This window comes from Triplophysa rosa, linkage group LG23, assembly GCF_024868665.1.
Source record: "Triplophysa rosa linkage group LG23, Trosa_1v2, whole genome shotgun sequence".
NCBI lineage: Eukaryota > Metazoa > Chordata > Actinopteri > Cypriniformes > Nemacheilidae > Triplophysa > Triplophysa rosa.
The window spans coordinates 5253518-5266326 of record NC_079912.1 but is presented as its reverse complement, the minus strand read 5'-3'; the positions used below and the strand labels follow the sequence as shown (position 1 = coordinate 5266326).

The 12809-nt window shown below is 34.7% G+C and overlaps 1 protein-coding gene and 1 long non-coding RNA gene across 2 annotated transcripts; both read left to right on the top strand.

The window, feature by feature from the left end:
• The first annotated feature begins 3746 nt into the window (after window positions 1-3746).
• On the top strand, window positions 3747-6416 carry LOC130546654 (uncharacterized). Its single transcript, XM_057322016.1, has 4 exons — window positions 3747-4463; window positions 5075-5540; window positions 5844-6294; window positions 6401-6416. Exons 1-4 carry the CDS (start codon window positions 3747-3749, stop codon window positions 6414-6416), a joined length of 1650 nt encoding a protein of 549 aa, XP_057177999.1.
• A 2487-nt stretch (window positions 6417-8903) lies between these two features.
• Window positions 8904-10216, top strand: LOC130547412 (uncharacterized). Its single transcript, XR_008961879.1, has 3 exons — window positions 8904-9215; window positions 9754-9893; window positions 10063-10216. It is a non-coding gene; the product is annotated as an uncharacterized LOC130547412 (long non-coding RNA).
• Window positions 10217-12809: the final 2593 nt, after the last annotated feature.

Sequence of the window (12809 nt, the reverse complement as noted above, 5' to 3'; positions counted from 1 at the left end):
AAGACAACTGTCATATATGTGTTCTCTGTTGTTACGTTTTATTTACACAGTTTAATTTAATTTAGGAAAAAATGTTTCAGGGAAACACAAGAATTGTTGAACTATGCTGGCAATGATGGAACATGTGACAAAAGCTGGCTAACAATGCTTTTGGTAAGCGCACCCCTGTTCTCAATAAGTCAATAACCAACACGTATAAAGATGATGCTATTTTTAGTTCATAAAGGGTATGTATTGTGTCCCATTCTTTTTAACTTAAGTCCTGCATATAAAGCACACTAAAAACAAAAGGAAACTTACACAGTGAAGATGTTGTGGAAATTCATCCTCAGAACTCGTGTGGTGATCTTGTGTGTCTTGGACCCTTTTTTGGGAAAGGGAATTCTTTAAATTTTCTAGCATCTGGTTTCTGGCTGTGTCTTTGAGCTTGGTTGGCTTTGCCTGAAGACAATGTAAAATTAAACAACATGAACAATTACTGACATCCTCACACTGTCTATTTGGTGGGGATCCTATAATAACTCTGTAGTGACTAATACATTACTGCATGAGAACTTAGCACTCAATATAGTTTTGATAGCTAATCACAGAGAGTGTAAAGTCTTGTGCAAAAGCCTACAAGAAAGTAGCTGGGCATGTTATATACCTCACTTTTTGAGAGAGCATATGTGACCCTGGATCACAAAACCAGTCTTAAGTAGCACGGGAACATTTTTAGTAAAAGACAAAACAACATTGTATGGGTCAAAATTAACGATTTTTCTTTTATGCCAAAAATCATTAGGATATTAAGTAAAGATCATGTTCCATGAAGATATTTTGTAAATTTCCTACCTTAAATATATAAAAGCTTTATTTTTGTGAGTGGATGGTCTGCCACAGTGCCCCTGATTAACAACTTCAAAGGCAATTTTCTCAATATTTAGATTTTTTGCACTCTCATATTCCTGAGTTTTAAACGGTTGTATCTCAGCCAGATATTGTCCTATTTTAACAACTCATACATCGATATAAATCTTATTTATTCAGCTTTCAGATTATGTAAAAATCTCAATTTAAAAAAATTGACCCATAAGACTGGTTTTGTTGTCCAGGGTCACATATAAGCAAGCTAGTAGTAAGCTATGTTTTTAAACACAAATGCAGTTAAAACTGCATTTGTAAAAAAATATGCAAATTCAACTTTTACTCACCAGCCTGGCTTTTTTTGCCTCCACCACATTGGTCTCCAACATTTTCTTTGTTCTTTTTTTTTCACCCATGCTTTCTTCCTTGTTCCATATATCTTTCCCCAAAATGAATAAATTCTTTTTGGTGACAAGGTCTTTAAATGAATCTGATGTAATGTGAGAAACAGAGAAGTTTAGCCTACACCAGCATGCAAACCGGAATAGTATTTCACAGCGTTGGTGAAGCTACCATGAAACTGCAGTATGACAATGTGCTTAAGATACATTTAAGCTACACATCAACCCAAGCTACCTATACAGTATCAGTAGGTACCTACACTACAGTACAAGTTACAATAAAAAGCACTCCATTAACATAGTTGTGATCCTTTTTGAATGACATTGTATATTACTAATGACTGAATATTTGAGAGGAATGTTTAAGGTAACAGTTTGGGTTTATAACAATGCAATTCAATTCACAAACCCCAAATATCTATCTCAAACGCACTGTTGTCAAAGTACACTCCTGTATATCCTTTTTATAATCATCAGACAAACTGTAAACATGCAAAAGCTTGACATAATAACAACAGATAGTGTTAATACACAAGGACGACACTCTGCACTTTCAGTGCATCGCATGTTCATCAAAATGGAATGTAGCTTTTTGATAACTACTTGACGAAATAATATCAAGGCATTGAAAAGCTTAAGAAGACATACGTTTGCTCGATTTTTCAAACTTGTTTAACACTGCACATGCGCACTGAATCTAATCCCAAGGAATGTTTTTTGACTAATATGTTCCTAAATTGTTATTTTAACGACTATATCAACGCAACGTTACATACAAGTAACGCTAATAAGGCAAAATAAACATATTTCCCCAAAACATTGATATGTACTTGATTTTCTTATCGGGTCTGTGATTGCTTATTACAGTGCAATCAAACGACACAATTAAGCAAAACAGTAACTTAGTAGTGCAAACGAAAAATAACTGGAAAATGTAAACTCACCTCCAAATAGCAGAACTTTAGCTGCTACTGTCTACTCAGGTTCTTTTCGTGTGGGCCATTTTATTTCGAGCCAGTCATCATCGCTATCAAGGTCAGGCTGCGAAGTCACTTGATTAAACTGGTCCAAATTCCCAACAATAAGCGATGTACTTTCCACTTGTAGTGTTTTGTTAAACAAGTAATATATAGCGAACTGGAACAACATCGCGACGTCAATTTTATTCACCTGCAGAACGCTGGCGGCGAGTAACTGCCTGTGGCCGCAAACATCAAACGTGCAGTCGTGCACCGTCAGACGTCACAGCTCTGATTGGCTGCAGTGAGCTCCAAATCTTATGCACAGAATTTAGCGCCAAATTCAAATTCAGTCTAAGTCAGAGTTGTAAACAGACTACATTGAAATCATCATGTCATCAAAAAGAAACCTGAAGAGACATTTGAATTCCGATGAGACTCAACCAGAGACCCCAAGAACAACAAAATACAGAAAACTTCGTCAAAAACAGGTAAACAAAAATCATAATTAATCATAAAAAAACCATTATTTAAATAAATTGAAGTAAGTTCAAGTGTACTGTATATTAGTAAATATACTTTGTTAAAATCTTATTACAGTACTATAGTATTTTATAGAATTACATCTTGTAAAATAATTAAATAAAAGCAATAAAAAATGTAAGTACTTTTTACAATTAAATAAGTATATAGTATACATATATTATTTTATTTTGTATGTGATGTGTGCCTTTTCTTTTATGGTAAATATTTAATATAAATATCAATTTGCAGGATATGAACAAGATGTTTTATTTTATATAAAAAACACAATATATACAGTAGGTGGGTTATTGCCGTAGCTGTAGGATTGGGCCAATCTGATGGTAAACATCTTGGTTAATTGAATTTTATATATATTTTTAATAAAGTAACATTTAATTTACTTGTATTATTTTTAGTATTATAAGTATTAATTCGACTCAAGACTATGTCATATAATGTAACTTTCGGGTCAAAAATAACATTTTGCCCAGGCAAAAGCTGCAAAGTGTTTCTAAAATGTGTGCTCAAGATCACTGAAAGTTAACAAGGTTAAACATAAAACATTACAGGTACTATGGATAAATATATCTGTTTAAACTAAAGTTAATGTTGTTTGTACTGTGTTTGCAGAAACCACAAAAATTATCATACAAGAGATTTCTTTGTACATCTCCAGTACCTATATCATCTTTATACAGAAGAAAAGTTTGTGAAAAGGTATGTTTTTTAGAGAAAAATGTTTATGCGCAACAGAAAGCATGTTTTATAACCTTTATATTTAATCAAAACGTTTAGACTGTATAGGTCGAGCCTAGCGCAACTCAGAGCCACAGACTGTGTTTGTAGGCTGTTTATTAAATTATTTTTAGTTTATATTTGTCCGATTGAAATACTGCTTTTCTGTTGTTAGATGCTACTGCTGTTTTATTACTGCACTTATGAAACTGCACTTTTTTTTGCCATACATTTGTCTCAGATTCATATAACACCTCCTGATGCAAATACTTGCAAAGAAATGGAAAGAAGGCAGCAAGACTGTAACAAAAATAAGCAGGGAGAGACAGAAAAAAGGAAACACGATGTGATATCTGGAAAGGTGAGAAGGTTTAAGCAGACAGAACATAAAAGCAAAGATTATGATGGAAGTGCACAGGAGGACAGAGGGGATGCTGATGGAGATGAACAAGAGGACAGAGAGGAAGATGATGTAAATGAACAGGAGTACAGAGAGGAAGATGATGGAGATAAACAAGAGGACAGAGAGGAAGATTATGGAGATGAACAAGAGGACAGAAAGGAAGATGATGGAAATGAAGAGGAGTACAGAGAGGAAGATGATGAAGATGAACAAGAGGACAGAGAGGAAGATGAACAAGAGTACAGAGAGGAAGATGAACAAGAGTACAGAGAGGAAGATGATGGAGATGAACAGGAGGACAGAGAGGAAGATGAACAAGAGGACAGACAGGAAGATGATGGAAATGAACAGGAGGACAGAGAGGAAGATGATGTAAATGAACAGGAGTACAGAGAGGAAGATGATGGAGATGAACAAGAGGACAGAGAGGAAGATGATGAAGATGAACAAGAGGACAGACAGGAAGATGATGGAAATGAACAGGAGTACAGAGAGGAAGATGAACAAGAGGACAGAGAGGAACATGATGGTGAACAACAGAGAGTCGGAGAGGAGAAAAGCCAAGATGGAGATGAAGACTCAAACCTATTGAAGGTACTGTGTAATTACAGATCTGTGCATGCTGCTTGTTCATGGTGACAGTAACACTTTTTAATAACCCATCTGTTTCCATTAATTAACAAAGCTAACAGGAATCACAACTTTTAATTTTTTTTTTTTTTTAGATTTAGATTCAATTTATTGTCATTGCACATGTACGAAGGTACAAGGCAACGGAATGTGACCTCTGCATTTAACCCATCCAGAGAGTAGTGAACACACGTACCCCCGGAGCAGTGGGCAGCTATCACTGCAGCGCCCGGGGAAAAATGTCATGTTAATGTCATGTTAAATTCAGCATGTACTAAAACATCTATAAAAGGAAACGTATCTGTTAACATTAGCTAATGCCCTGAACAAACAATGTTCAGTTGTATTGGTTAAACAATTGTAAATGTTGAACGATTTTTTTAAATAAATCCCTGATTTTTAGTTGTTGTTACCTTGTTGTCTACGGCATTTACTAATGAATGGAAGCTTAAATTCAGTATTTAACCCTGTGGCAGTGTAAACTGTCTTTATAACAACAATAACACTGTCAGTGCTACTGCATTTCTGTTTAATATTGCTGTAGGTGTAAATATGATACATTTTCTCTTTTATAGAAACAGCAAGATGACGATCCTGTATACCCTGGTGCTCCTCTCACAAAGGGACAGAGTCTACTCCTACTCATGTCATATGTACTGAGGCACAATTTGACAGGTGTAGCACTTCAGGATCTTCTTACATTGTTTAATGAACATTTCCCTGGTTTAGTGCCAGCAACCTCATACCTTTTTCATAAAGCCTATGGACAGTTTGGCCAGTATGTGCCCCATTTCTGTTGCATCAACTGTGAAAACTACATGGGACCCACTGGGATAGCACCGAAAAACTGTTCTTCTTGTAATGCTGAATTTGACATTGAGAACAACCTAAGAGTTGGGTCTTACTTTCTTGTTCTTAGCCTATCAGCCCAAATAGTGGACATTTTGGAAAAAAATGATATACATTTAAATAGAAAGGAATCAAATCCTGGCATTCTTTCTGATATTCAGTGTGGGGCAGAATATCGAAAAATCAAGCAAAGTAGACAACTAGGGGCTGATGACCTTTCAATCTTGTGGAATTGTGATGGAATTCCAGTTTTCAAAAGTAATAATGTTCAGATATGGCCAATCCAGTGTCAAATTATAGAACTGTCTCCAAAAGATCGTCAAGCAAATATATGCATTCCATGCTTATGGCTTGGTAACAGCAAGCCAAATATGATTACATTTTTAACTGCTTTTGTTGCCCAGATCAAAGAACTAGAACAGGTTGGTATTAAATGGAGGGACTCTGAAAACACAGAGCACACAAGCAAAATTCATTCACTCCTCTGCACCGCAGATTCAGTTGCCCGTCCCCTCCTGAAAAATACAAAACAGTTTAACGGAAAATACGGTTGTGACTTCTGCCTCCACTATGGTGGTGGTCCATACGTATGGGAAACCCCAGAACCACCTTTAAGGACAGACACAGATCATTTCCGCCATGCAATGCTGGCAACCCCTGAGAAACCAATAATGGGTGTGAAAGGCCCATCCCCTCTCATGGAACTTGAGACTTTTAACATGATCACTGGATTTGTTCCAGACTACCAGCACTGTGTTTGCCTTGGTGTTACTAAACAGATTACATCTCTGTGGTTAGATAGTAAGCACCATAAAGAGGAATGGTACTTGGGCTCCAAGGTCAGTGACATAGACAAGGCCCTGTTGGCCATTAGCCCACCTGTGGAGGTCACAAGGGCACCAAGATCAGTTAAGGACCGAAAATTCTGGAAGGCATCTGAATGGAGGTCATTTTTGTTGTTTTATGCTTTGCCTGTTTTGAGTGGCATTTTAAAAAAGAAGTACTGGAGTCATCTTTTTTTATTTGTTTTTGCAATTCACACTCTTCTGCAGGATGCAATCAAAGTGACCCATGTGGATAAAGCAGAACAAGCTCTTCGAAAGTTTGTGCGTAATTTTGAGAAGCTTTATGGTGCTAGAAATGCCTCTTTCAATGTACATTTGTTAATGCACTTGGCAGCAAGTGTGCATAACTGGGGACCATTGTGGGCAACATCCACATTTCCTTTTGAATCATTCAATGGGACTTTGCTTAATTTTTTTAATGGAACAACACATGTTTCTGATCAAATAGTAAAGAGATTCCTTAGGTGGAGGGGTCTTTCAACAAAAGCAGGGACTATAATGTTAAATGCTAATGACAACATAAGAAAATTATTTGACAAACTCCAAGGTAGACCTGGCTTAACAAAAATGTCAAAGGAGTTTCCAAATAAGGTCAAAGCTTTTGGTTGCCCAAAGAAAGCCAGAACATCTATGCTGCAGAGGATGGCTATTCAACATTTCACAGGAGACATGGTACATTTAGGTTTATTTTATGACCGTTTCGTTTGTAGCAGTGTTATTTATCATTCATATAATAACACGACTCTTAAAAAGAGAAATAATTCTGTTGTACAGTTAAGTGATGGAACATTCTGTGAAATCATGACACTGGTGGCTTACACATCTGTGAATGAGCCCTCTTCTGCATCTACTACAAATAGATTCTGTGTTTTAGTTAAGGAGCTTGCCAAGAGTGGAAGACAGGTTTATAGGGATGTTCAGTTAAATATACCCTGTACATTTCTAACTGAAGTGTGTCACACTAATAATGTATTTGCTGTACATCCTCAGTCATTACAGCGTAAATGTGTAATGGTTAGGTCTAAGGACAAAATGTATGTCAGTCCTATTCCGAACAATATTGAAAGAGACTAAAAACGGATTCCTGTAAAAACATTTACCAGTGAAAAACAGGTAACTGTTAAAAATCCCAAACATGTTTCCATAATTCACTGTGCATATGGCATACCATTTAAATGTTTTTTTATTTTTATTTTGTTGAATGTTACATACTTTGCATAAGTAATGTTATAATGTGTTTACTGACAAAAGTTTTATTAATTTATTTCTGTGTATGACACTGTGCGCCATACAGTATTAGCATTGGCAACTTTCTATTGAAGGATTTATGATTGTAACATCATTCTTTGACAGTATTAACAAAATAAACATAACTGAACTTAAAACGCGCCATTACAAGCACATTTCTGCAATACATATATTTAATTGAAAATATAGTATATTGTAAGGCAGGCTTTCAAACATTTTAACACTTTTTGTAGTGAAGATATGAAGTGAGTTCCTAACATAAATAACTTCAAAATGTATTTTAAATATACTCCATCTTCAAAATATATTCAAAAAAAGTATTTTTAAAATATGCTGTCAGTGTATTGTGACAATGATAATTTCGAGCATACAGTTAAAATATACCTAAAATATATTTTAAAATAAATCTAAAATTAATACATTTATAAAATTGTACAAAACTTTCACTTTTAGTATATTTTATAAAATGTACTTTTAAAAAATATACTAAATTAAACTTTTTAAAAGTAGATTTGAAGTTTAATGGTAAAAATTAAGTAAAAGTATGTTACTAAAATACTTTTAATATATTTAAAACTGTGCTATATTTTGTTAGTATATTTACAGTTTATTGTTTAAAAATAAAATATATTTGAAATACAATAAAGTATATATTTTTTTCACCAGGGAGGAGCTGGTTCCAAAAAGAAAAAACCAAAAACAACCTTGTTTGATGCTGCCCACTGCACCTTCTTGTAAGTACATTTTTGGTTTAAATGTTACTATTAACAGTAATAACAGAATACTTTCTGATTTTATAATTGAAAATGCATTTTGAAGCAGTTTTGGAAAAAAAATATATCGTCACCTTGAAATTATAAGGTAGATATTATAAGAATTATAAGAAGTTCCTAAAATGTTTCAAATTTTACAGTATTTGGTCTTAAAGGTTACTTAATACTCCATTGTTGATTTGATGGGGTCTTAAATACAAAACAAATGTTATCATGTTATTTTAGTCATACTTGCTTCAAGTGAGAGAGACATTTTACCTGTCTCACCTTCTGTGAAATAAATTCTAGGTTCCAACCTAAAATTAACATCTGCACTAGACAAAATATTTAGCACTGCCTTTAAAGAAAAAAGATTCCTTCTACGATATGAAATACATGTCATAGAAAGCATTCACATTTTTTTATACTGTCAACATAAAAAAACACTTATTGCATAATTTAAAACAAATTATAACTATTCTGTTTGTGTTGCTTGAAAATGATTATGTTTTGATTAATTATTTTAAATCTAAGCAGAAAGTGTTTTTTTTAGAAATAGAAGGTGCTATCTGCATTTGACCTGTTCCAAAAATCCCCATTTACCAATTTAAGAGGATTTTGATATTGTACATTTAGGGTCTCTGTATTTTTTATGTATGAAAGAGAGGACAATTTGTAATGAATATTATTCTTTTTTGTGCTGTGTTTGCAGTTCATCCTACTCAGCCAAGTTCGACAAATCATCAGGTTCAAGGTAGTGAACAAGACAGTATTAAAATGAAACGGCTTCGAAACAATATACACAGTATTGTGAAAAGTGCTATACAAATTAACTTGAATTTAATTGAAGAATATGAAAATGTTCAAAAACAACATTTCTAGCTGCTAACAGGTCAAACTGAACAGTCTGTACAAACACAATTTGAATGAATATGCATTCTTTGTGGTGTTTACAGTTCCTTCTACCTCAACATTCCAGCCACAGCAACATCGCTCCAGTTCCACAACTCAGCAGGTTCAAGGTACAAAAGACACAGTAACAATATTTAATAAATATCAAACTTTCTACAGATATAGACCATTTTACAAGACATAAACAACACTCGTCCAGAATGATCCTGTTTCATTTTTAACACCATCATTGTCAAAACAACATAATACAACAAAACATTTAAGTGAATAAAAATGTTACATTAACATTTTAACATGTAATAACAGGCTATGTGAAATGGCTATGTGAAATTAAAAAAGAAAGAAAGACAAAAAACTGAAACTGGGTGAAAAACAGGTCTGAAACAGGTCAAGTGCTTCTGGACCAGTGTTTTTTACATCTTGCGAAAATGGTCTATACAGATCTGGAAAGAATGTGCATTTTAGAAAATGTAAATGTTCCATTTGCTCAGAGTATTAACTGAACAAACATTCTGATTGTAACAGTCACAGATTAGTTGAATATGGTCCCGATGTTATGGGTCCCATTCTTTTCCCCATATTATTTTAGGCTTAGCCCCATAATTTAATATGTGTTTTTCATATAATTGATTTTTGACATTTTCACAGAAATGTCCAAGTTATTTGAAGGTTTGGAGAGGAGAATATGTCTGAAACTGGAACAAATCCATGCTGATATTAAAACAGCACTGGGAACAATCCAGCAATCAGTGAGCCGGCCCAGCGCGTCTGCCTCCGACCTAACTGAGGTGCTTGAGGAGCCTTGTAGGACTGTGGCAGAGTTAGAGGACTTGTGCGATCAGCTAAAAGATGCTGACTTCCGCAAAAAGACTGTATGTGCAAACACATGTATCATACTTTGCAATTTTAATCCATTAACTAATTACACTATGCTTTAATAATTGTCATTGTTTGTAGATTCGATACCTTTGTCTTCAGAGTGGAGCCAGTTTGGGGGATGGCATAAGGAGAATGCTCCGCAAAATTGGACATAATGCCTTATGGGCCAATTACAGCTACAAAGGGAGAAAAGAGAAACGACCATTTCAGCCTCTGCTGATTAATGATGTAATTATACGTAAGTTCACAACGTTACTCACAAAAACCTTTCCGTATCCAGGGTTGCAAAAAGTGCATTACAACATTATAGATTAATTGTTTTTGACAAAATATAGAGATTGGCATTCACAAGTTACATGAGCTATATTGTTTGAAGGTGCCAGCAGTAAGGTGTACCCACAACACAAGTCCCAGAGTGTGGAGGACATGATAGCTGTCACACTTAAACATGCTCCACATCGAGGGATAACAAAAACAAATAATCAGGTGAGAAAATGTTGACCAAAAATATCACAAAAATTACTCAAGGTGACTAAAGTCTAGATGGCCTGTCCATCTCTGGGGTTCAAAAGGTGCTAAGCACCCACAAATTTTTGAGCAACCTCAGTTGAAATTGTAATATTAAATATTGACAAAACTAAAATTGGAATCCACACAAACTATGACGTGGGCTGTATTTCCCGAAAGCATTAAGTAGGCTAGCACTTGAAAACCGTCGTTGATCTACACGTGCTCCGGGATCATCGTAAATCCAAGTGCGTCGTGCCAGAGTTATGAGGTCACCTGCAGGACAATCGGAAAATTGCACCTAAATTTAGACATTCCTTTATGTGAATTTAATGGTTTTCTCTAGCCTATACGTTTTTATTGTTTGTTTGTTTGTTTGAATTAGTTAAATTAATACAATATATACAGCTCAATACAAATTAAATGACTGAACATACATTAATAAAGAAAAGAATAAAGTAAAGAATAAAAAAGTTATTGGTTAACAAAAGATGTATGTTTGTTGTTAGATTGGATGGAAGGTACTCTGACACACATTGCCTAGAAATTGGACTGATTAGCTCTTCCTTTTTTGTCCTCTGATTAAAAGGTTTGTATTCATAATGACCAAACTTTGTGATTATTATATGTTCACAGGCGGTGTTGCGGCATGTGTACAATACACATTTTGACTGCACTTAGACAAGATGGATAAAAGGCTCTAATAATATATAGGCTATACCAAAGATGTAATAAAATGTATAGGGCTTCATGTTTGATCAATATTTTAATAAATAAAAATGCAGGACAATGCACAAAAATGCTTGCAATACCATGGCAAATTTCAGGCCATTTACTAGTAGCCTATGTACAATATGGCCTAGGAGATACAATTTAAAGCCAGATGCTCACACTTATTCACCCCATAATCACAAAAACACAATTGGGGTACAATAATGATGTTAAACAACTTCGTGAATGGGCTCTGCGCTGAGATTTTCTTTTCATGTCACAACAGAAACCGGATATCGCATATTACACTGTAATGTAATATAATGTGACACATATTTATTCAGTTGACAAACACTTAAAATAAGTAGAGTAAATAAAAAGTAAATGAGAATCAGCGGTAATTTTTCCCGGTCGGCTTTTTCAATGGCCCTTCCGGAACAACATATGCTCCCATCCAGACGTCGTCTCTTTCAGGGAAGACCTTGCATTTTCCAACATGACAATGCCAGACCACATACTGCATCAATTACAACATCATGGCTGCGTAGAAGAAGGATCCGGGTACTGAAATGGCCAGCCTGCAGTCCAGATCTTTCACCCATAGAAAACATTTGGCGCATCATAAAGAGGAAGATGCGACAAAGAAGACCTAAGACAGTCGAGCAACTAGAAGCCTGTATTAGACAAGAATGGGACAACATTCCTATTCCTAAACTTGAGCAACTTGTCTCCTCAGTCCCCAGACGTTTGCAGACTGTTATAAAAAGAAGAGGGGATGCCACACAGTGGTAAACATGGCCTTGTCCCAACTTTTTTGAGATGTGTTGATGCCATGAAATTTAAAATCAACTTATTTTTCCCTTAAAATGATACATTCTCTCAGTTTAAACATTTGATATGTCATCTATGTTGTATTCTGAATAAAATATTGAAATTTGAAACTTCCACATCATTGCATTCTGTTTTTATTCACAATTTGTACAGTGTCCCAACTTTTTTGGAATCGGGTTTGTTTAATAATACTTAAAATAAGTTTGATTTGAAATGGTTTTCTACACATTGTTGTCACTCTCATTGCTACACTGTCTATTGCTGTCTACAACAAGATCAGTTTCCTTAGAAATAAACCAGATATACAATTAGCCACTCTGTATTAACTACTGTATGTTTAACTACATGTACAGTCTGGATAAACTATTTTTCATATACTACATATTTATGCTTACATTTTTAAAACTACTGCATGTATGACTGAGTGCTTAATAGACCTCTATAACAGTGCAACCCTGTTGTAACTTTAATATAATGCACAACAAATAACATAATCATGTTTTAAAAGCCTAATCACCTGTGACCCTGACTCTCCACAGCATGACAGGACTGCTTCTGTCACCTGACCTGACACAATAATGCATTAATGCATTCCATATGAGCACATTTATGGCTCAGATACAGCTTACTATAATCATGACAAATGCCATAAACAAAAGCAATTGAGAAAATGTTTAAGTGCTTATTTTGGTTTGTTTTACATTTATATCCTGTTCATGATATACATTCTATATTGCTTCACAAAGCAGAACTAATCACAGTTAGACAGAAACATA